This window comes from Sciurus vulgaris (genome assembly GCF_902686455.1).
Source record: "Sciurus vulgaris genome assembly, chromosome: 5".
NCBI lineage: Eukaryota > Metazoa > Chordata > Mammalia > Rodentia > Sciuridae > Sciurus > Sciurus vulgaris.
Window position 1 is genome coordinate 124,903,971 of NC_136465.1, and position 25,978 is coordinate 124,929,948.

General features: G+C 33.5%; 1 protein-coding gene across 4 annotated transcripts in view; it reads left to right on the forward strand.

Moving 5' to 3' along the window:
- MON2 (MON2 homolog, regulator of endosome-to-Golgi trafficking) overlaps positions 1 to 25,978 on the forward strand; it is a 109,513-nt gene that overhangs the window by 62,081 nt on the left and 21,454 nt on the right. For 3 of the 4 annotated variants that reach the window (XM_079139657.1, XM_079139660.1, XM_079139659.1), the window contains 8 exons: positions 1,551 to 1,726; positions 3,341 to 3,503; positions 5,475 to 5,768; positions 7,545 to 7,743; positions 19,023 to 19,651; positions 23,793 to 23,936; positions 24,559 to 24,576; positions 24,863 to 24,991. In XM_079139657.1, coding sequence (XP_078995783.1) covers positions 1,551 to 1,726; positions 3,341 to 3,503; positions 5,475 to 5,768; positions 7,545 to 7,743; positions 19,023 to 19,651; positions 23,793 to 23,936; positions 24,559 to 24,576; positions 24,863 to 24,991 — 1,752 coding nt within the window. The remainder of the gene's footprint in view (positions 1 to 1,550; positions 1,727 to 3,340; positions 3,504 to 5,474; positions 5,769 to 7,544; positions 7,744 to 19,022; positions 19,652 to 23,792; positions 23,937 to 24,558; positions 24,577 to 24,862; positions 24,992 to 25,978) is intronic. The other variant, XM_079139658.1, reaches the window with a different exon arrangement.

A 25,978-nucleotide genomic window follows, 5' to 3' on the forward strand; every position in this document is an offset into this window, starting at 1 on the left:
ATTTAAAATGTTCATCATCTTGATTCTTTTTATCATTCACATATGTCTTACAAAGTTGTTTCAGTCAGCTTTTTTGCTGCTGTGACTAAAGGTAGAGGAGAAAAGGCTTTTTTCAGAGACTCATGGTTTCAGAGGTCTCCATCCACAGACAGTAGACTCCATTCCTTAGGCTTGAGGTGAGGCTGAACATTATGGCGGAGCGTGTGGCAGAGGGAAGCAGCTCACATGGTGATCAGGAAGCAGAGAGAGAGGTCTCCAGTTGTCAGATACAAATATATTCCCCAAAGCCACGTCCCCAATGAACCACTTCCTCCAGCCACACCCCACCTGCCTCCAGTTACCAGTTAATCCCATTAGTAATTAATTCATTGATTAGGTTAAGGATATGGCCCAATCATTTCTCCTCCCAACCCTCTTGCATTGTCCCACATGTGAGCTCTTGGTGGACACCACATCTAAATCATAAAAACAGTTTTTAAAAGCCCACCAAAGTTCTACTGCTTCAGGACTGAGTAGGAATGAGCCATTTAATGGATATTCCCATTGCCTCCACATCTTATTGTATTGCCATTTTACAAATTTACTCAACACGTAATTATTAAGTATTGCTCTTGGAATAGAGTAGTCAACAAGACAGAAAAGATACATATTCTTTTACATCTTATACTTTAGTGATTTCATACATTTTTCTACAATTTGAGTTTTTTAAAGAAGAAAACCTTTGTGCATTTACTTCAGTATTTTCGATGTTCACCTTAAAACCTTGTATACAGTTAGAGCTTAATAAATATTTGTTTAGTCAGTGAACCAAATAATTGAGCCCTGGAAGAGAAGAAAGTTAAAAAATGAAGCAAGTGCTTTCAGACACTGAATGGGATAGAATCAAGCACTTTTGTTTACTCTCCAACAAATTTCATGGTTTTATGTCACCTTTGAAAGAGTTTGCCATACTTACTCATTTTCTAAACGTTATATACCTTTTATTCTGTCACACTTGGGAATTTTAAATTTCAGTACATGTGATATATAATAAAGAAAATGAAAGATGATTTTAGTAATTGGTAATTATTTTCTACTCTTCAAATATTGCTAGAGATATATGTTCTTTAATGAAATTGATTTTTATATGGTTCTGTATTATCTTTTAAAGTAAGGTACCTGCCTTTTTCTTGAAATCTAGCATCTTAGAGACTTGGCTTTTTTCCTCACTTAAAAATATGAATGACAAAATAAATCTCTAATGAATACTGTTAGAGAAGTCATATTCAATGTTTATTTTAGTAGAAAAAAAATTCTGCTTACTCCGTTTGACTGAGTGGTGGTGAATTTAACAAGCAGTGAAAACAATAAGCTGGGCATGGTGGTGCACACCTAACACAGGAGGCTGAGGTAGGAGTGTTGCTTGAGCCCAGAAGTTCAAGACTAGTCTGGGCAGCACAGTCAGATGTTGTCTTAAAAAAAATAAATAAATAAAGATAAGAAAAAGGGAGTAATAAAGAATTCCTCTTTTTGAATTTCTCTTCCTAATTAGTTTCTTTCCCCCTTTTCAGAGACTGCAATTGCTTTTATTGAACCCATTAAAGGAGATGTCCAATATTAACCACCCAGATATACGACTCAAGCAATTAGAATGTGTGTTGCAGATTCTGCAGAGTCAGGGAGACAGTCTTGGACCTGGTTGGCCATTGGTTCTTGGAGTCATGGGAGCAATCAGAAATGATCAAGGGTAAGTTTTTGAAATTAATATCCCAAAAATAATACAAGTAGAAGGGGAATCCATCCTAAAAATCTTGCAGTAATAGTAATTTTTTATGCATGTCCTTTCTGCGTAAGTCGAAGATCCATAATAGTTTTTCTTAACCTGCCCCCAAGTGGCTACAGGGAATTTTTAGACATTACCTTTGTTTTAAAAGGATAGGAATACTGCCGTTTGACCCTATATTGGAATACAAGGTTCTTATTTAAATAAGATAAACCCACTTAAAAATTTTTATAATATACCCCAAGATTAGACTTATTAAAAGTTTGGATTTGTTAAAACAAATAATTAATAAGCTATGAAATGACCTTTAGGAGTGTGACTTCCCTGTGTGTACGAGGAAATCTAAGAAATTGCTTTAAAATAACTTTTTCATTCATTTATTTATTAAACACTCTGTGCTTGGTGTATTTCAGATATTGTGCTCACTAGTTATTCTGAAAACACAGATAAATAGCTCCTGCCTTAAAATAGAATCCACTGAAGTAGTTTGTTATGCCATGAAATTATTAAGGCTCTAGGTAGAAGGAGACAGAGCCAAAATGTAAAAATCTTTTATGCTTTTGTAAACTGTTTGGATTTATCTGTGTGTGTGTGTGTGTGTGCGTGTGTGTGTGTATTGCTGGGGATTGAACCCAGGGCCTTGTGCATGCAAGGCAAGCACTCTACCAACTGAGCTATAGCCCCAAACTGTGGATTTATCTTGAATACATTTGGGAGGCATTTTAGGATTTCAGACAGAGGAATGATGTGATCAGATATGCAGATGTTACAGATAGCAGTGTGATAGCAGCAAGAGTTTAAGGTGGGAAACAAGAAAGAAAGTCTACAAATGCTCCCTAGGAATAAGAGGAAATGGATTTGAATTATTTAACTAAATTAACTTTAGGGGCAAATGAAATAAACTAATATGTGTAAAATACTTAGAAAATATATGACATACTAATAAAAGACAGTTACTATAACTGTACTTTTCATTATTTGCCATCAGAATTTTTCTCCAAAACCAAATGCTTTTTATTTTTTTCATTCAAAATTCAAAATTTACTCTTCTTACAGACTAGATTCATAAAATCTTATATTCTTTTGGAGATTTAAAGAAGATAATTGTATAGTTATAAAAGAATGAAGAACACATTTCCATTTATTGAGTAAATTTTCATTTATTGAGCAAGTTATATTTATTTACATGTGCTTGGCATCGTGTAAGATATTGTGCATACAGTGGAGAGAAAAGTAGCTGTGCCAGTTTCCCATTCTCATTCATTGTTCAAGTTTTCTTTTAGTTACTTGGTGTAAAAGACAAATGGAAATGATGCATTGCTGGTACTCATTTTCATATCCTTTTTCTTAATCTGCTAATTTTATTTCTTATTACCTTGAGGTTCTTCATTTTTAGTTTATTTAAGTAAGCATATCTTTTATACTTATAAATGTGAATTACTATATGATATATATTAGGAAGAGTTTTCTTGTTAAAATTTTGAGATAAAATTTTGCTTGGTTCAAATTATTGTAAGATATATGCTTTTACAAATTTTCTTTTAAATGCATCAGTATGCATTTCTTTTGTGTTTTCAGAGAATCCTTGATACGAACTGCATTCCAGTGTCTTCAATTAGTTGTGACAGATTTTCTACCAACAATGCCTTGTACTTGCCTACAGATAGTTGTAGATGTTGCAGGTAGCTTTGGACTTCATAACCAAGAACTAAATATTAGTTTAACTTCAATAGGTTTATTGGTAAGTATCATTGCCTTTTTTACGATAATATAACTTAGAAATTACTGTTATACCATTGGAAATGAATGCTGAGCAAATATGGTTTTGGCTCTGTAAAAAATGTTTGAATGACTTGAATATCAAACAGATCTTTCATAAAGAATTAAATAACATCATATAAGAAATGATTCATAATAGAATATTTGGATAAATTTCAGTATATTGAAGATTGATTTATATAGTTGTTATGAGAAGATGTGGTAAATTATAGTATATACAAGGAAAATCATCAGTTAACTTTAATGCAAAAGGTTACTGATTTTAAATATACTTTAATAATATTTTCATGGACTACTAATTTAGTAAGTAAAACTTCAGTAGCATTCTTTACCATTTACATAGTCCTGTAGTCTATGAGAAATACTATATTAGGTATTAGGAGACAACAAATCATAGTGGAAGACCCTAGGCTCTGCGGGGGGGAGGGGGGTAGGATTTATATATACGTATGTGTGTGTATATCAATTATATTTGTCTCATTGTTGAATTATAGACTTCTTGAGTCTCATTTTACACATTTTGAATATAGAAATAATAAAATCTAAGGATAATGTCAGCGTTACATGAAGTAAACATGAAGGGAGCTATATATTTAAGACAATTGTTTAGAGTTTTTAAAATACATATTATAATTCAGAAATTTTATAAAATTGAACTTAAATTTCCCTCACAAGCCAGGCATAGTGGCACATGCCTATAATGATAGTGGTTCAGAAGGCTAAGGCAGGAGGATATCCTTGTGAGTTCAGAGCCCCTCAGTGAAGCCCTGTCTCAAAATTTTAAAAATTAAAAAAGAATTGGGGATGTGGCTCAGTGGTTGGATATCCATGAATTTAATCCCTGGTACCCCCCCCCCCAAATAAATAAATTAAAAGATTCTCTCACAAACTAGGTAAGTTAATATTTTACTATTAAAAATATAATTTGGGGCTGGCATTGTAGTTCAGTTTCAGAGTGCTTGCCTAGCATGTGTGAGGCACTGGATTTGATTCTCAGCATAAAAATAAGTGTAATAAAGTTCTGTTGACAACTAAAAACAATTTTTAAAAAATAATCACATAACAAAAGTAAGCATGTTATACATAAAATTGCTCCCAAATAGTGGTTGGTTAGTTCAATGTTAATTAAATAACTGCAGGATGCCACCTGTTTCGTGTTTTATATATGTTCACAGTATTGGATCATCTACATTTTTATCATTGGCATAATCATCATTAATTTACTTATATATTATGGTTGAGAATAAAGTTATAGATATGTTTGAATACAGTAATTTTTTTTTCTGTGTGTAAAATTATAAATATAACAGGGCATGGTGTTAGATAGTTATAATCCCAGCTACTTGGGAGGCCGTGCCGGATTGCAAGTTTGAAACCAGCCTATGCAATTTAGGGAGACTAATCTCAAAATAAAAGGTTTAGGGATGTAGGGTAGAGTACCCCTGGGTATGATCCCTAGTACTGTAAGTAAAGGAAGAGAGAGAGGAAGAAAGGAAGGAATGAAAGGAAGACTATACTGTTATTATGGAATGATATTAAGGAATTGTTAATAATTTAATTATGATGGTAATAATATTTTTGGTTATGTTTTTTAGCAATTGTTTTATCACGGTGTTTTGTATAATTAATATAATGAAGTTCCTTAAATTCTCCTTGTTTTCTGCATCTACTTGAAATTTTTCATAATAAAAAGTAAAATTTTAAAAAAGGGATGGGAGATAGTGCTAGAAATGAATTGTTTGCCTATATTCTCCTGGAATCCAAAACACTGATAAAAGAAGAAAAGATGTTTTCATTGAACCTATTCTATGAGAAAGGAGATTTATGAAGTAATTTTTAAAAGTTTTACTATGAATGGTAAAACAATCACATTACTTATGTGTTTAAAACAAAATCTGTGAATAAAGTGATACTTTTCTGCTTTTTTCCTTAGTGGAATATTTCAGATTATTTTTTTCAAAGAGGGGAGATTATTGAAAAAGAATTAAATAAAGAAGAGGCAGCACAGCAAAAGCAGGCTGAAGAGAAAGGAGTGGTTTTAAATCGGCCATTCCACCCCGCACCACCATTTGATTGCTTGTGGTTATGTCTTTACGCAAAATTGGGTGAACTATGTGTGGACCCCCGTCCTGCTGTCAGGAAGAGTGCAGGGCAGACTCTGTTTTCTACAATTGGTGCACATGGAACTTTATTACAGCATTCAACTTGGCACACTGTCATTTGGAAGGTACTATAAAATAGCCTGGGCTTTCAGCTTTTAGTTGAGACATGCTTTTATAGTGTATTTATTTTTTTCAGTTAAACTTGTTTCTTTTTTAATTTTTAAAGCAGTTCTATGCATTTGTATATTTGACAATACAATGTTAACTTTGTCATATTTTTCTTTCTGTGCTCTTTTTTTTTCACTCTTCTGTTTTTGAAAAGATGAAACAAGGATTTGCTAAACCAACTACAGTCCCTTAGAACAGAGTTGAAACCTTTTAATAGGCCCAAATATTTTCTTAAAAATTAATAGTATATTTTCTCTATTAAAAAAAATTAAAACCATGTTTCCATCCTTACTTTTTAAATTTTCATTCATTTATTTTTAATTGACAAGTAAAAATTATATGTATTTATGGTAAAAGCTCTGTTTCCTATTTGCCTTTGTCCCTTGACTCCTCCTTAGATCACAAATAAACTGAAGTCCCTCTTTTTATTTTTTTAAATTTTTTATATCTTAGTTTTATTTATTTATTTATTTATTTTTATGTGGGACTGAGGATCAAACCCAGTGCCTCACACATGCTAGGCAAATGCTCTACCACAAGTCCCTCTTTTCTTTTTTTAGTTAGCATTTTCTTTAATTCTTGTTTTGCTTTCAAATAGCTGCTTCTTTTTTTCCCCCTCCCCAGCAATACTAGGTGTTGAAACCACATACATTCTCCCTCTCTGAGTGATATCCCCACAACCCTTTTTAGGTTTTGTTTTCAGAGTCTTACTAAATTGTCCAGGCTGACCTCAAACTTATACTCCTCTTGCGTAATCCTCCCAATCAGCTGGACCCAGTTAAGTCATTTCATTTTTAATATTCTTGTTGCCTAATTTGCAATGATTTTTTTCTTCCTCACTTCCCCTGCATTCCCTTGTTCCTTGTAATTTGATTTCCAAATTATTCTACTTCAGGGTAGGGTCTCAACATTAGAGTGTGACAGAGTCACTTGGCAGACTTGTTTAAGAACAGATTGCTGAACTTTTGTGGTTTCTATCCCCACCCTATTCTAGACCTCCAGAATTTCAGATTTTTGTCATGGAGTGAATCCTGAAAATTCACGTTTCTATCAAGCTTCTGGGTGATAGAAGCTGATGTTACTGGTTCCAAAACCACACTTTGAGAATCACAGAAATTGTTCATAGGCTATAGATGGTCTTCTTGTTGAGAAGTCCTTTGGCGTATGCCCAGTGCTCATCCTACTTATTTTTTGGTAGCATTTAATGTTATTATTTTCTCCTTGAAATTTTCTTTCTTTGGCTTTTGTTTCACAGCATGCATTAATTTCTCTATTTGGTTTCAATTTTGCTTTTCATTGTGCTTATTCCTGTCTAAGTGCAAATATTCCCCAAATTACAATGAATTCTTGCTTGTTGATTTTTTTTTTTTTTTCCCTAGCACCCCTAGCTAGTCCTGGAGCTTCAGTTGTAACCTCAATTTGGGTATATTCCATAATTATACTTTGCCTAGAACCTTCTCCTTAACCTTTTTTTTTTTTTTTTTAAATATTACCCCATGGATATCCCATTGATAACAAGTCTTAGATGATGTTCTATTTAGTTTATTTTAATTTTTCATATTTTATGACCTTAAGGATGCCTTAAATATATGGTTACCTTTAATTGGTCAGTTTCTGCTCTTATGTGGGATTAATAAGACTGTCATGTATAAAATTTTTTTATACAACTTCTGGTTTTCTGCACTGTTACTTAAGTATCAATATTTTTATATAACCTTTTACCAAATATTTAGGTTCTCTTTCATCTACTGGACCGAGTTCGAGAGTCTTCTACAACTGCAGACAAAGAAAAGATTGAATCTGGAGGTGGCAATATTCTCATTCACCATTCGAGAGATACAGCAGAGAAGCAGTGGGCTGAGACATGGGTATTAACATTGGCTGGAGTAGCAAGAATTTTCAATACGAGAAGATATTTACTGCAACCCTTAGGTATATATATATTTTTTTTTCTTTTTCTGGTTATACTAGTAATTTATGTTAAAGGCAATTTGGAATATATAGAAGATTCTTTAAGAACTCATATAGACGCTACCATCCAAGTGCAGTCAATCCTAATTTGTAGTCTTTGTGTTTTTGTGTGCCGTGTGTGAACATGCACATTTTCATTCATTTCATTGAGAAGAAAAATGTTTTTTCTTGGTTCTGGGAATTAAACCCAGGGATACTGTACTACTGGGCTAAATCCCAACCATTTTACTTTTTATTTTTTGAGGCAGGGTTTCACTAAGTTACCCGTATTAGCCTCTTGAGTTTCTGGGATTATAGTCAGGTGCCAACAAATGTGGCCAAGAAAATACTCAATGTCTACCTACCAGGGACTAGCCTTTAGAAATATAATGATGAGCAAAATACACACTGTCCTTGCTGTCCTGGGCATGAGGGAGGAACATAATTATATCAGTCAGTGAAAAATTTCTATGATGGTAAATGCTACAAAGGACTGTAATGCATTGTGAACTTAGAATAGGTATTTGACTTAGCCAGTGAACTCTAGATAGACTTCCCTGAAAAAGCACTATTTTGCCCAAGATCTGAAGGGTAAATAGGAGTTAATGAGGCAAGGTTAAGAGGAAGTGAGGAGAGCCTTATAGGAAAAGATTGAGGAGAGAACATGGTGAAGACCCTGTCATGTTTGAAGGTTTGGAATGAAGAGACAGAAAAGTGTGATTCCCAATGAGGTTATAGAGGTAGTGAAAGGCTAGGCCATGTAAAAGTGCTCAGAGGTTAGAACTTCATCTTAAGAACAAGGAAAAAACCACTGAAAGGTTTTAATCCATGATCAGATATGTAGTGATGTGCACATATATGTAGTTCAAAAAAGACAACTTTGGTTGATATGTGTAGAATGAAATGGCAGCAAAGAAGGGTGATGGGATACTGTTAGTCTGGTTAGGAAGCTTTTGATGGTGCAGATCAGTGGCTCTCAAACAAGACCAATTTTGTGCTCCATAGTACTTTTGGCAATTCTGGAAACATTTTTGGTTGTTAGAACTAGGAAGAAATGAGTGCTACTGCCATCTGGGTATAGGAGCAAGGGATAATGATACATAGCCTGTAATGCACAAGGCGACCCTGCACAACAAAGATTGTTCAACTAAAAATGTCAGTGCTACTGAGATTGAGAAATGCAGGAGGTAGTGGATAAAAATGAACAGAAATACTTTTATACATAGTTGTGATAGTATTTTATTTCATTTAATATTTATGTACAGTTGCATACATATTTTATTTCATTTATTATTTTATGATTGACGTTTTAGCCTTTGTTAAAGGATAAACAACATATTTACTCTTCCCAAAGTTAAATTTTTTATGTTCTTAATAAGCATTTTTTACTGTTTTTCAAAAGCAAATAATGTATAGTATCTGCTCCATTTTATACTTTGGGATACAATCTTAGTTTTTTCTTTTCATTGTGAAACTTATAAACAGTGAAATAAACAAATGTATATTTGCTTTGTCTTGATAAAATAGCTATCACTTTAATATCTATCTATATAGTGTATCATAAAAGCTGAGAACCAATAAGTATAGATTTAGGTTTTTTAAAACATGAAGATATGAGGCAGTTCATTTGACTTTCATAAATTTTTCTAATGTTAAGACTAGGAAATTTTATTAGTATTTTAGGGCAGGATTCGTATTTTTGACCTAAGCATGTACAATATATAATTATATCTATATCTAGTCTTCTAGAAAAAGGACTTCTTTATAGACATAAAATATTGTCTGTGATTTCACCAGCCTGGGGCTGTGGCAGCCATGGACAGACACCTGGGATTGAATTATAAAGGGCAAACAGATTCCTTGAGAAGAGAGAAACAGTGAAAATATTAAAAATTAATATTAATTAATATTAATTAATTAAAGGAGGAAATGCAAATGCAACAGTGATGCAGGTACTTAGAGAGATGCACACATTGGAAAACCTATGGTGTTCTGTATAAAAAGAAAAATATTACAAGACCATTTGAGGATCAGATATCAATGGAATTCTTTTTGAAGAAGTCAGAGGGTCCTGTATTCATGTTTGGCTCCTGTAATAAGCAGCCAAATAATCTAGTTGTAGGTCACACGTAAGACTACCATTTGCTGGCCATGATTGAATTAGGTATTGAGTAGTTTGTGTCTCTAAACGATAGTAAGAACAGTAAATGTTCTGAGGGAACAAAACCCATGCTAATATTTTTTGGTGATGCTTTTGGTACAACAGAAGACTAAAAAGTCTTCTTATTGATACTTCCTTGACAGAGAAGGTAAGCATCCTGGGGGTTGAAAAGTTCAACTTTTCATTCACAGTTCACTGTTGTTCTCTGAGCACTATTGTTGTTCCTCTTCACCTCTTTTTTGACAGCCTCAAGGTCCCCTTTTGATGCTCTGCAGTATTTTCTCAAGTTTTAGTTATTTATAATTTATTTCATTCGAGCATTTCTTGCACCATTCTTATAAACTTAGGCTGGTTACTCTAAATTACCCTTTTAAAAACTTTTTATATACTTTGCCCCAGATTATTGTTGGACATATAAATTAAATCATATTCTTGCACTTTAAATTAAAAAAATAAAATAAAAGTATTGTTTGTACCTAAATGGCACGGCATATTCTAAATTTGAGTTTAGGTTACCACTCTGGTTGGCAAATGTAATGATCTGATTTTGTAACTGGCATAACAACAGAAGTGTTTTGCTCAACTGTTCAGTAGTTATTTTACTCTCATAAGCCTTCAGCAAATAATTCAGCACCTACCTCTGCTGGTAAGTAAAGATTTCATGATGTGGTGACCTTTTTATGTTGTTATGTGCCCTAAATGTATCAAATGTACACTTTTGTTAAGATATATTTATCAGCAAATAATTTTTTCTTTGGGGGTAGGGGAGGAAAAGAGTCCCTTATAAGAATGCTACAGTACTTTCAACAGAAATGAAGTTTGAAAACCAACAGTCTTCGGAAGTTTTAAAATGTTTTATATATGTAATAATAATCTAATATAAAAGGATAGCTATAAAAAAACACAATTTGTCAAAACTCCTTCAGTATTTCTCTTTAGTATCTCTTTTTTATTATGTATAAATTTTACCCCCATTCTTAATACTGGACAAGTGTTATAGTTTGTCTAAAGTAGGTAAAATTGTTCCTTTTGTTTCATACTTTCAGCATTCCTATTCACCGAACACTTCCTCAGACAGTTCTTTAAAATTATATGTATATGTATGTGTGTGTATGTGTGTATGGTCATTTATAATCTTTGCAGAAATATTTCATAGCCTACTTATAATACTTAGGAAAAATATCAATTGCTCTGATTTTGGTGTTATTTTAATTTCTTAAATTTTGGTGTAATTTTAATTTGGATAATTTTTTTTGGAAGTATAGTCGTTTGTTTAACCCAGTTTCTTTCTCTCTCTCTTCTTTTGTTCTTTTTAGTTATACATGGCAGTAGAATGTATTTTGACATATTATACATGCGAGTATAACTTCCCATTATTGTGGTTGTACATAATGTGGTGTTACACTGGTTGTGTATTCTTTTATGAACATAGGAAGTTATGTCTGATTCATTCTACTGTCTTTCCCACTCCCATTCCTCCTCTTCTCCCGCATTCTTCTCTGTTCAATCTGGTGAACCTCCATGTCTCTCTCCTTACCACCTATTGTGAGTCAGTATCTGCATATCAGAGAAAATACATGGCCTTTGGTCTTTTGGGATTGGCTTATTTCACTTAGCATGATAGCCTCCAGTTCCATCCATTTACCTGCAAATGTCATATATGCATTCTTCTTTGTGACTGAGTAATATTCCATTGTGTATATGTACCACATTTTCTTTATCCATTTACCTACTGAAGGGCACCTTGGTTGGTTCCATAGCTTAGCTATTGTGAATTGAGCTGCTATGAATATTAATGTGCCCATGTCACTACAGTGTGCTGATTTTAAGTCCTTTGGGTATATGCCAAGGAGTGGGATAACTGGGTCTAATAGCGGTTCCATTCCAGGTTTTCTGATGAATCTCCATACTGCTTTGCAGATTAGTTGTACCAATTTGCAGGTGCACCAGCAATGTATGTGTGCCTTTTTCCCCACATCCTCGCCAACATTTATTGTTACTTATATTCTTGATAATTGCTGTTGTGATTGGAGTGAGGTGAAATCTCAGTGTAGTTTTTATTTGCATTCCTCTAATTGCTAGTGACATTGAATATTTTTTTCATATATTTGTTGGCTATTCATAGGTCTTCTTCTGTAAAGTGTTCAGTTCGTTAGTCTATTTATTGATCTGGTTATTTGGTTTTTTTTTGGTGTTTTTTGAGTTTTTTGAGATTAATGCTTTATCTGAGGTGTAGGTGGCAAAGATTTTCTTCCATTCTATAGGCTCTCTCTTTATATTCTTATTGTTTCCTTTTCTGTGAAGAAGTTTTTTAGTTAGATACCATCCCATTTATTGATTCTTGCTTTTTCTTCTAGTGCTTTTGTAGTCTTATTGAGGAATTTGGTTCCCAAGCCAACATGGTGGTGTTTTGGGCCTATTTGTCTTCTAGTAGGGGAAGGGTCTCTGGTTTAATGCCTAGGTCCTTGATCCACTTAGAGTTGAGTTTTGTTCAGGGTGAAAGGCAGGGATCTAATTTCATTTTATTATGTAAGGTTTTCCAGTTTTCCCAGCACCATTTGTTGAAAAGGCTATCTGCACCAGTGTATGTTTTTGGCACTTTTGTCTAGTATGAGATATCTGTATTTAAATGGGTTTGTCTCTGTGTCTTCAATGCTGTATCATTGATCTTCATGTCTGTGTTGGTGCCAATACCATGCTGTTTTTGTTGCGATAGCTCCGTAGTATAATTTAAGGTCGGGTATTGTGATGCATCCTGCTAAACTTGCTGAGGATTGCTTTGGTTATTCTGGGTCTCTAATTTTTTCTAATGAATTTCATGACGACTTTTTCATTTCTATGAAGAACGTCATCAGAACCTTAATTGGAATTGTATTAAATCTGTAATGTGCTTTTGGTAGTATGGCCATTTTGACAATATCAATTCTTCCTAACCAATAACATGAGAGATTTTTCCATCTTCTAAGGTATTCATCAATTTCATTCTTTAGTGTTCTGTAGTTTTCATTGTAGAGGTCTTTTACCTCTTTTGTTAGATTGATTCCCAAGTATTTTATATATATTTTTGAGACTATTGTGAATGGGGCAGTTTTCCTAATTTCTCTTTCAGTTGATTCATCACTGATTTATAGGATCACAACTGATTTATGGGTATTAAATTTATATCCTGTTACTTTGCTGAATTTATGAGTTCTAGAAGTTTTCTGGTGGAGGTATTTTTTGGGGTCTTCTACATATAGTCTCATGTCCTCAGCAAATAGGGATAGTTTGAGTTCTTCTTTTCCTGTATGTATCCCTTTAATTTCTTTCTTCTGTCTTTTGCTTGACTTGAGTTTCCAGGACTGTGTTGAATAGAAGTGGTGAAAAAGGGCATCCCTGTCTTGTTCCAGTTTTTAGAAGGAATGCTTCCACGTTTTCTCCATTTAGAATGACATTGGCCTTGGGTTTAGCATAGATAACTTTTACAGTGTTGAGGTATGTTACTGCTATCCCTAGTTTTTCTAGTGTTGGAACATTAATGGATGCTGTAATTTTGTCAAATGCTTGTTCTGCTTCTATTGAGATAATTATGTGATTCTTGTTTTTAAGTCTATTGATGTGATGAATTATGTTTGATTTCCATATGTTGAACCAACGTTGCATCCCTGGGATGAACCCCCACTTGATTGTGGTGCACTATCTTTTTAATATGTTTTTGTATGTGATTTGGCAGAATTTTATTGAGAAGTTTTGCATGTATGTTCATCAGGAATATTGATCTAAATTTTTCTTTCCTTGACATGTCTTTGTCTGGTTTTTGGTATCGGGTTATACTAGCTTCATGGATTGAGTTTGGAAGGGTCCCCCCTTTTCTATTTCATGGAATAATTTGAGGAGACTTAGTGTTTTTTCTTCTTTGAAGGTCTGGTGCAACTTGACTGGGAATCCATATTGTCCTTGGCTTTTCTTTCTTGATAGGCTTTTGATGGCATCTTCAATTTCATGCTTGAAATTGATCGTTTAAATGTTCTATGTCCTCCTGATTCAATTTGGGTAGGTTGTATATCTCTAGAAATTTGTTGCAATGTCTTCAAGATTTTCTATTTTATTAGAGTATAAATTTTCAGAATATGTTCTGATTATCATCTGTATTTCAGTAGTGTCTGTTGTGTTATTTCCTTTTCATTACAAATTTTAGTAGTCTGAGTTTTCTCTCCGTTAGCTTGTCTAAGGGTTTATCAATTTTATTGATTTTTTTTTCAAAGAACCAATTTTTTTTTTCCTCAGTTTTTGTTTCAGTTTCATTGATTTCAGCTCTGATCTTAATTATTTCCTGTCTTCTACTGCTTTTGTTGTTGATTTGTTCTTTTCATAAGGCTTTGAGATGTAATGTTAGGTTATTTATTTATTGAATGAACTCAGTGTGGTGAACTTTCCTCTTACCATTGCCTTCATAGTGTTCCAGAGATTTTGATATGTTGTATTGCTATTCTCATTTACCTCTGAATATTTTTTTATTTCATCCCTGATTTTTTCTGCTATCCATTTGTCATTTAGTAGCATATTATTTAGTCTCCAGGTATTAGAGTAGCTTCTACTTTTTATTTTATTGTTGATTTCTCATTTCAGTCCATTATGATCTGATAAAATACTAGGTATTATCTTTATTTTTTTGTATTTGCTATGAGTTGCTACGAGACCTAAGATATGGTCTGTTTTTGAGAAGGAGCCATTTGCTGCTGAGAAGTAAGTGTATTCAGTCCTTGATGGATGAAATATTCTCTATATGTCTATTTTGTCTAAATTATTGCTTGTATTTTTTAGTTCTATAGTTTATTAGTTTTTGTTTGGAGGATCTATGCGGTAGTGAGAGAGGTGTGTTAAAGTCACTCAGTATTATTGGGCTGTGGTCTATTTGCTTCTTGAAATTGAGAAGGTTTTATTTGATGTGCATAGATGCTCCATTGTTTGGGGCATAAGAATTTATAATTGTTATGTCTTATTGATGTATGATTCCCTTAAGCAGATGAAATCTCCGTCTTTGTCCCTTCTGATTAACATTGACTTGAAGTCCACTTTATCTGACATGAGGATAGAAACCCCTGCTTGTTTATGTGATCCATGTGAATATGTTTTTTCCCTTCCTTTCACCTTCAGTCTATGGATGTCTTTGCTTATGAGGTAAGTCTCTTGGTTACAGCATTTTGTGGGGTCTTTTTTTTTTTTTTAAATCCAAATTGCCAGTCTTTGTCTTTCGATTGATGGGTTTGGGCCATTTACATTCAATGTTATTATCGAGACATGATTTTTATTCCCTATCATTTTCATTTCTAGTTTTTAATTTGAATTAGTTTCTCCATTGATACACTATTCTTTTAGTGTAGTTTTCTGGCTTTCACTTTTTTTTTTTTTTTTCATTTCAGCCTCATGGAATATCTTGGTGAGAATGTTCTATAGTACATGCAGGCTTTCTTGTTGTGAATTCTTTTAACTTTTGTTTATCATGGAAGATTTTTATTTCATCATCAATTCTGAGGCTTGGTTTTGCTGAGTATAGCTTTCTTGGCTGGCATCTACCTTCTTTCAAAGCTTGGTATATATTATTTCAAGACCTCCTAGCTATGTGGGTCTGGGTTGAGAGATCAGCTGAAACCCAGATTGGTTTCCCTCTAAATGTTAACTGTTGTTTTTCTCTTACAGCCTTTAAATTCTATCCTTATTGTATATGTTAGGCATTTTCATAATGATGTGTCTTGGTGTGAGTCTGTTGTAATTTTGTATATTTGGGGTCCTTTAAGTGTCCTATATTTGGTTTTTTTATTTCATTCTTTAGGTTTGGGAAATTTTTGATATTATTTCATTGAAAACCTTGGGCATTCCTTTTGTTTGTTTCTCTGAACCTTCATCTATCCCAGTAAATCTTAAATCTGGTCCTTTGGCTATCCCTTCTTGGAAGTTATGTTCATGGTCTCTTAATATATTTTCTTCATGGTCAGCTTTGTATTCAAGAATATAATTTGTCTTCATTGCCTAAAACTCTGTCTTCCAAGTGATCTAGACTTTGGTAATACTTTCAATTGAATTTTTAATTTGATTTATTGATTCTTTTATTTTAAGGATTTCTGCTTTTTTTTTTTTCAGAATCTCTATCTCTTTATTGTAATGATCTTTCACTTTCTGTATTTTCTCTGATTTCACTCCTTATACTGTCCTTTATTTTGCAAATAGTTTAACTATGTACATCCTAAACTCTTATATTTCTTCCACTTGGTGTCGATGGATTCTGTTATTGGAGTATCTTTTTTTGTTTGGGGCAGTTTGTTCCCTTTCTTTTTCATGTTATTTGTATGTTCACCCATCTGTCTGTATGGGTGTGAGGCAGTAATGTTTCTACCATCAGTGTCCCTGATGGTCTCCAGTACCTCGCTATTTACAGGAGAGATAAATAATAACAACCAAAGCAGACAATACACAGTATTAAACCAAACAGTTTTTACTGTGATGTCTGTAATGTTAATTATCACAATAAACAGAAATGATATGACCAGTTATTAACTACATTAAAACAGCAAGTTTGCAAAAGGGTTTACAATTCAAATGGTGAACAGGGAGAGAACAGAAGTGATATAGGATGTAATGATTATGAGGGAGGAGGAGAGAAGAGAGAAGTAACAGATTAAAGGAAGAGTGAAAGATAACAATAGAGATTGGCTATCAGTGGGATAAAAGAGAATCAAGGGAAACATAGCTAAGAGAATATATACATATAAAGAAAAAAATTTTTTAAATAAAAATAAAATAATTCAAAACAAAACTAAAATGTACTAATCAAGCATCTTAGTCCTTAGAACTAACTGATCTATGAAAAATAACTGGCTTAAAAAATGCTGGAAATGAGAAAAGAAACAAATATGAGTATGTATAAATGTCCATGTACCATTAAGGTCACAATTTTAATTAATTAATTAAAAGAAAGAAAAAGGGGAAAAAGAGAGAGAGAGAAAAGATCTCTCTGAAATGTTAAAGAACTCTTTCTGTTGGAGTTCAGAAGATTCTCAGCTTTCTTCTCAGCAGTTTTCGGTGGGGTCTTCTGGAGTGTGATGCTGCATCCTCTGGATTGCTGGAGTGAGAGAGGTAATCCTGTAGGTGGAACTTCTGGAGGCAGGGTTTAGGCTTAGCTGGGTCCAGGCTCTTCAATGAATGCCAGTTGGTCACACCTCCAGGGCCCAGTAATTGCTGGTTCACCCTGGAAAACCATACCCCATAGGTCTCCCCTGGGTTCCACTCATGTGGTGGAGGAGCCAATTCTTAGTTTGCCTACCTCACCTAAGACCCCACGTTTCCTGGTCTTGGGTTCAGTCTCCAAACTCAATCTCTCCTGCCCTGGACCTTTCAAATTCCCAGGCAGGTCCGTCTCTCCCACCCCATCCTGTAAGCAGCAGGATTGGAGCCGGAGGGGTAGAGCCAGGTAGGTTTCCATGACTGGTTGTCCCCTGTGTAAAACTTGCTCCATGTTTGATTTTCTCCTTGTCACTTAAGCACACTCTGTGTCATAGTGTGTGTTTACTGGGCCTATATTTTGGTCCAAACTCAGGAATTGATTCCTTTAGCTGTTGGCTCCCATGCCTTGGCTGCAAAATGGTTCCTCCTTTTGTCCTCCTTATGCTGCTGGAAGAGATGGCAGCTTCTTTCCCACACAAGGATATTGTGCAGCACACCTTTCTGTTTAGTTGGGCAGTGTTCTTGATCTCTAAACAGTCTGTACCCAGACATGACTGGCCTCCTAAAGATGTGGGTTCCTTTAATTCCCTTATTCCTCCACTTTTCTCAAAGAGGGACTACTCTGGATAGTGCTTTCAGCCCAACTGAGGCAGTGGCTGGACTGCTGGGGATTTCCTCCTTATTTTATTATATCCAACCTCCTGAGTCCCCATTCTGCTTTGAATGTCCAGTATTAAATTCCATTAAAGTACCCCCCCCCCTTTTTTTTTGTTTACTCACCTTGCTGAGAAGCTGCCTCTCTGCTTTCTTGGTTTCACTTCACAGAGCAACCAGGAAAGTGATTTCCTCTATTCTGCCATCTTGAAAAAAGTCTGGATGATTATTTTATTAACAAAATCTTTGGACTTGATTGCTATAGGAAATTTTTTATTTCTTTTGTGACTCATGGGAACAGACTATACCAGGCCATAGAGTGCTTCATTGTGAATGTGATTAGTTTGTCACAGGAGTCAAGCAAAAAATTGAACTGATTAGTGGAAACTTAACAACTACCATTCAACCCAGGCTCTCCTGATAGTGGATTAGTAATCTCAGTTTCATATGAGAGGAAGAAATTCATTACAGAAGGAGAGTTGATTGTTTATGGTGCATTTTCTCTGGTAAACTCACAAGGTTTGTTTAAAAAATTAAGAAAATTATGCAACTATAAAACTATTTTAATATGAAAACCTAAGAGGTTAAGATTTTATGGAATAGGACAATTTATTTTAAATAACTAGACCTATTTAAAAATATGTCATATGGTTTAAACTTGCAACTTTTTCAGTGATTTCTAGTGATTAAGAATAAGAATGTCTTGGGGCTGCAGTTGTAGCTTAGTGGTAGAGCACTTGCCTAGCAAGGCATTGTGTTCCATCCTCAGCACCACATAAAAATAAATAAATAAAGGTGTTGGGTCCATCTCCAACTAAAAACAATTTAAAAGAATAAGAACATTTTACTTAATCATTAATAAAGGTAAGGTTGATGGACAAAATTAAGATATTACTGAAAAGCTCTTGTTTCGACTTCATAAGCTTTTATTCTATTTTCTAGGCAGAAGTACTAGGAAGTAGTATAAGCATGTATACATATACACTTATGAATTTTGTTTTTAAGACCAAGAAATTATTTGACACACCTACTATCCTCTTCTTGGTGTTTTTTGTTCCTATATCTGAAAAAAATTTATTACTGAATTTGTGGGTTCTGATGATTTTAATTCACCTAATTATATATTTTTTTAGTTTGGGAGAATTTTGGCAAAAAAATAAAGCAAATATTGTTTTAAAGTGAATAATATTAAGAGAAATTTTGGTTACTTTTATGCTAATTGAATTTCTTTCTCTTATTAATATAGGAGATTTTTCAAGAGCTTGGGATGTTCTTCTTGACCATATACAATCAGCAGCACTCAGCAAAAACAATGAAGTATCTCTGGCTGCTCTGAAAAGCTTCCAGGAAATTTTACAGATCGTGTCCCCTGTCAGAGACTCAGATAAGCCTGAGACATCACCTGTAGTTAATGTACCTGTGCCCGTCCTTATCGGGCCCATATCAGGCCCTGGCTTGAGCCGGCCATTCCTAAGAACAGATTCCATTGGAGAAAGACTTGGAAGATACAGTAACTCTGAACCACCCATTGTTACTGATGAGCTTGAAGACCTGAATCTCTGGTGGGCTGCATGGAATACTTGGTATAGAATTGGATCTGAAAGCACTAAGCCTCCTATTACTTTTGATAAACTAACTTTTATTCCCAGTCAGCCTTTTCTTACAGCTTTAATTCAGATATTTCCAGCACTTTACCAACACATAAAAACTGGTTTTAACATGGATGACTTGGAAAAGTTGGGAGTCATATTACACAGTGCTGTTTCAGTCCCAATAAGTTCAGATGCATCCCCTTTTATTCTTCCGTCTTATACTGAAGCAGTTCTGACAAGTTTACAGGAAGCTGTACTTACAGCTTTAGATGTTCTTCAAAAGGTAATATGATTTTATTGGCTAAGCAATAATTAATATGGTTTTTTGGATTTTTTTTTTTTTTTACTTTGCTATATATTTTGGAGGATAAATTCTAGATTTTGTGTGTATACTTTAGGATAGATTCAAGATTGTCAAGATCTAGTTATTTAAAAGACTTGCAGCTTTCTGATATTTTCAAGAAGGTAATTAAGGTCTGTTTTGAGTCTTAAAGAAGCTCCCTGCATCCTCTTATTCTAGTTCACTAGCATTTTTGATTTGTGAATGCAGCTGTTCACAAAAGAATATGATATTGTGATTCGAAAATTCATAAGTGTTGGGATTATATTTTGGTATTGTTTTCATCTGTACTTAAATTTAGTTCCTAATTTGTTCTAAACCCACATTAATAAAAGGTAAGTTTGTAAAAGTATTTTTCTCAGAAATTTTAAAAAGAGTTGTATTTTTAGTTGTATGTTTTGTTACTGCAAAAACAGCCAATCATTAAAACAAGCAGACCTAAAAATCACTGGGCAAATCCAAATTAGGAAGCAAAACCAGATTTTTTTTTAAAAAAAGTGTTTTTAGACTATCGAGGAAATTAATAGCACAATTCAGAACCATTATAATGTTAAACAAAACAAGGGTCAACTGAGGTTTGGAAATATAACTCAAACACACACAAAGTCAACCGAAAAGCCTGCCACTCCAAGACACTCTAACAATAGTAAAGTACAACTAGATTTTAGGCAGGCATGCGTATAATCCCAGCATCTTGGGAGACTGAGGCAGAAGAATCGCAAGTTTGAGTCTAGCCTGGGCAACTTAGTGAGAACCTGTCTCAAAATAAAAAAGACTGGAGATTTAGCTTGATGGCAGAGCACCTCTGGGTTTAGTCCACACTACAAAACAAAAAACAAAGAAAACACCTAACTAGATTCTGCTCACACCTTGTATTATCAGTTGTTATTTATTTAATGCAAATCATGTTTTCTAATTAACCAATTTTTGTTTATTTGTTTGTTTTAGGTGGTAGTATGGGTACTGGGGATTTAACTCGGGGCAATTTGGCACTGATCTACATTCCCAGCCCCCCCTTTTTATTTGGCACCAGGGATGGAATCCAGGGATGCTTAACCACTGAGCCTCATCTCCAGCTCTTTTTTTTATATTTTATTTAAAGGCCTTGCTAAATTGCTGAGGCTGGCCTTGAACTTGCAGTCTTCCTGTCTCAGCCTTTTAAGCCACTGGAATTATAGGCATGTGCCACCATACCCAGTTAACTGATTGTTTTATATCCAACTAGAGTGATGAAAACTTTCATAGTAACAATGGTGATATCACATGATTGCCTCTGAAAGCAGTGTGGCTGAGTAGTAACTTTTTCTCTATTAACCCTTAATTGATTGTACAGGGTAACAAATGTGGAGAAACTTAAAATTTAAGAGAATCTGGCATTTTAAAAATTTGTGACAAAAAAGTTAGTTTTCCACAAAATGAAAATAAAATTTTGTTTTCATTAGGAAAAAAAAAAAATGTAGTCTATCAATAATTGCTTCCCCATTGGACATATAAAAAAATTGCTTGTAGACTCCCCTAGAGCAAATAAAAAAGTTTTTCTGTTAGAAAAAACAAAAGAAAATTATAGGCCTTTCAGGAATACTTACAATCTAGAACTCTCATTCACATGTTAAATTCAGGTTTTAAAATACATGTTGAGGATAAAAACAACACCCTTTTAACTATCTTTCAAGGAAAAAAAATATAATTCAATTTTTTAAGCTCTCTTTTAGCAATATGAAAACAAGTAGAATTATTCATCCAGCTATTAGGAATTTATTCTGAGCTTTTGATAGTGTGAAAACAAATATATCTTAATTCTGAAATTCAGGAAGCTTTGTTGTTCATTTATATCAATTGATATCATTTTTACATGATTATTAATTTATACTCTAGCCATTGTTTTATTCTTTGCATGATTGCCTGATGTTTCACAAACCTTGAATGTGAGATTTGCTTTAGTATCTTCTAACAAAAATTAACATTTTATTTCAGTAAGAGTGTTTTTATACTTTCCTCCACAGGTGTTAGAAATTTTTGCACAAGCAAAATTTACTTGCTTTTGGACTTTATCTTAATAAACTATCCAGCAAAACATTTTCTTGATTAAAAACAATTTTCTGCCCTAAAGGGAAAACTCATTTCTGGTTTTTTATATTCTTTCTAATGAGGAGCTTCAGCATTGTTCTTCCTCAATATGCTTATATTGTTTACTGCTTCATGATCTTACTCTTATTTCTCAAAGGACTAGTTACTGACCAGCCTGACTTGATTATATGTGCTAATTGATTTTTTTCCCTAATTATTTTAGCATATGTGGGGAAACTGAGAATTTGATTATCTGCTTTGTGTATCTAATGTACTGTAAGTTCTGATGTCAGGAGACTGCATCTGTCTTATATATTGCTAAGCTTCTTAAAGTCAGGTAATTGGGTACAGCATCTTCCTGCATAACCCTGGCTGCTGGACTTGTACTTCAGAGACACCATCACATTGTGTGTGAATGTGTTCTTGGAGTTGTGTAACGAAGCCCTATCTTCTACAGAGTATGGGGCAAGTTTCTTAATCTCTCTGTACTTTGGCTTCCTCATCAGTAAGATAAAAATAATAAATCTACAACCTTTTGCCTTTTAAGTAGAATATGTGAGGCATTTAGTACCTGGCAGAAGGTAAACACTGAGTAAATGTTAGCTCTTATTATTTTTATCATGATGTTCTCTGACAAAGGCTGTAGTATAAGGCTGCTACTGGATGATATGTTGGTACATGAGTTACTAAGCAAAATGTTAAACAATGTCCAGTTTTTTTTCTTGTTTTTATGTATATGATTTTCAAGGACTAATAAGAGCTATTGTACAGGTTATCATTTTCATCTTTTAAAATAAAATTTGTTTTTAGGTTCATCCTATACATTTTTTTGATAAACTTCAGAATACTGAAGAAAAGCCAATACATTTTGTTTTGGATGAAATTTGTTCCCCAAAAGGGGAGGAGGCTTTCATATTATGCATTTCATAGTCCCAGAATTGCTTAGTAAGTTAGCAATACCGCTATTAGTTATGTTTAAAAAAAAAAAAAAAAGACCATTGGAAATCAAATTGTATAGTCAATAACACTATCATGTAAGATACTTCTAAAGAAATTGTGATACTTTGCTTTCTGGAGCATCCACATGAACTCACTTAGGTAATAACAGTATCCATTGTAATTACCACTTGATTACTTCCTAGAGTTGAGACCCAGCAAGTGGTTAATAAAAAAGAAAGTAGAACTATTAGAAGCAGTCAGAAAAGATAATTTTCTTTTGGCCATATAAATTTTATTCAGATTCTCTATTCACTATTTCTGAGAAAAATAACCAAATGTTGAGAGTCGTTATTAGATGTCTTTATTGCATTTTATTACATCGTAATTGTAAGATGATCTAACTTATGTATGAACAGCACTTGCTTATCTACTTTTTATCTCAGTGCAGTTTCATCTAAAACTCCATGATAAGTAACTATCTCTGAGGGAAAAATAGAATAATCTGATAAGTTTAAAAAGCCATAGATTGCATAAAAATATCTTTTTAGAATTTTTTAAAACATTTTAAATGCTTTTCTAGCATGTGCAAGGTCCTGAGTTATATCACCAGTAAAATAAAAACAATAAAACTAAAAAAAAAAACTTTAAATTTTAGCTTAGTAGTTTGAAGATACACTCGAAATACCCTTTTAAGTGTAAAGTGATTTTTTTAATATTTTGTAAAGCACAAGGGTATTTTAAATACTCAACAAATATTGCCAATAAATATTTAAGTAATTTTAGCATATTTGAAATCATAATCTTCAGTATCAGAATATGCATTGTATCCTTTCAATTTATTTGAAGTAACATATTTAGAGAAACTACTTTATTAACAAGCATTTTTTTAAAGCTGATTAATACTTTTAGGCTATATTTTATTCAATAATAGTTTTAAATAGTTTAAATATCCTTCAAAGTATATAAAAGATAGTATGATACTAACATAAAATAGTATAGTCTTTAAGATTCTTTGGTTAAACAAATGTATATTAGTAAAGAACTTCTGCATTCTAATGTTCACGTTTTGCTTTTATAGGCCATCTGTGTAGGACCAGAAAACATGCAGATAATGTATCCAGCTATATTTGACCAGTTACTGGCATTTGTAGAATTTTCCTGTAAACCTCCACAGTATGGACAGCTGGAAACAAAACACATTGCAAATGCAAAATATAACCAGGTAATTTACTGTAAATTTTACTTATTCTGTAAGATTTCATGACTTATAAAAACAGTCAATTCCACTTAAAATGGACTTTGATTATCTTGGAAAAAAATTTTTTTCATTCACAAATAAACTTACATGTGTCTGTTAACAATTAAAGCTGAACAGAAATATATTTGAGAAACCATTTCTGTGTTCCTTTCCCAAGTGGTTCTTCAGAAAGTTTTACCTTTCATGTTACTCTATAGTACATGTTTCTTGAAAAAGTATATATTCCTTTGAACCTTTTTCTTGGCTGCCCTATCTCACTGCAAAGCAGCCTAAATCCCTAAGCCTAATCTTATCTAAAATAGACACCTACAATACAAAATGAAGAAATATGTGTGTATTGGATAAGAAGTTGTCTATTACTGGTGTGAAATTTAGTTGGATTTTATATAAAACATTTTTATAGCAGTAATTATCAGATTTTGACTTCATTTGGGCTTAGGGGAAAAGTCAATTTCTGAATGCATGCACATGCTGATTTTGCTCACCCAACATAAAAAATTATAGTTTATGTAGTCCGAAAAGTAGTTTTAATATGTATTAACTTTTCTCATTCTATTTGTCTTGCAACACAATGGAATCACAATAGATCCAACTATTTGCACCGGTGAGTTAAAATTCCTAAAATTGTCCTAACTTATTGGCAACAAATTAAGTACGTATTCAATTCTTCATAGAAATGCTCTCTATGCTTTTTCCAATAGTTTTAATTTTTGCCTGGCTGAAAGTTATTTTTTCATTTAGCACATATCTCTTCGAGAACTTTGCATGTAATATGATCTGACCTAAACCAAGGCCTGAACTTTAAGACAAAGAAACTTTCTCTTTGAAAACAATATAAGTTCCTTTAATCTCAATTTTTTTTAACTCTCTGTGAAAATATTACTTTCTAGGCTGAATGGGTAGCCTTGAATTATGTACCATTTGCTGAAAGGTCTTTAGAAGTAGTTGTGGATTTATACCAAAAAACAGCCTGTCATAAAGCAGTGGTGAATGAGAAAGTTCTCCAGAATATTATTAAGGTATCTGTTTTTTTTTTTTTTTTTCATTTTTATACTTTTATGACTATATCATTGAAATTACTCTTTAGGTAATATTATACTGGGATAAATGAAAAATATTTATCTTATTGTTTATATAGTAAAATTTCTTCAACATTCATGAATTGTATTTATCAAGCCATTTTTCTAAACTCTAAGATCTTTTAATGAAACACATTTAAAAACACATGTGCAGATTGATGGTTATAACTTGGTGGTAAAGTGCTTGCGTAGCACACATGAAGCCCTGGGTTTAATCCCCAGAACTGAAAAAAAAAAAAAAAAAAAAAAAAAGTGTACAGATTTGTTATAGTTTTTAAGTTTTGCCACATAAGACAATGATAATCCTGTCTCTTAAGGCAGTATTCCTCAACCTTGAAGGGTGACTAGCATTCAGGGAGAAATTGACAAGGGTAGCGAGGGCTGGGGAGATAGCTCAGTCGGTAGAGTGCTTGCCTTGTAAGCACAAGGCCCTGGGTTTGATCCCCAGCACCCAAAAGAAAAAACAAAAACAAAAAAACAGCGAATGGATGATTTTTAAAATTTATCTCTTGTTGACTGTGTGTCATTCTTGTGTTCCTTGTTTCCCCCTCTATTTTGTTTTTTGTTTTTTGAGGTACTGGGACTTGAACCCAGGGCCTTGAACATGCTAGGCAAGCAGTCTACCATGGAGCCACACCCTCAGCCCTCCCCTTTGTTTTGAAGAACAAACCTGAACAGACTTCTTCCCTAGCATGTGAATATACCTTCTGTTTAGAAAATAAATACAGGCCAATATGAATTGTCTTCCATCAGGAAAAAAGGCTTTTCTCTGTTCCTTCTCTTTGCTTTGGCTTCTTCCTAGCTTTCTTTATTGGTGATTCTTTCCTGTTCCTTTCTGCATCTTATACATCCTGCAAAGATCATTAAGTCTTTTATACTAGAAGAACTTTCTCTTGCTGGATGCAGCGATGTGCACACCTGTAATCC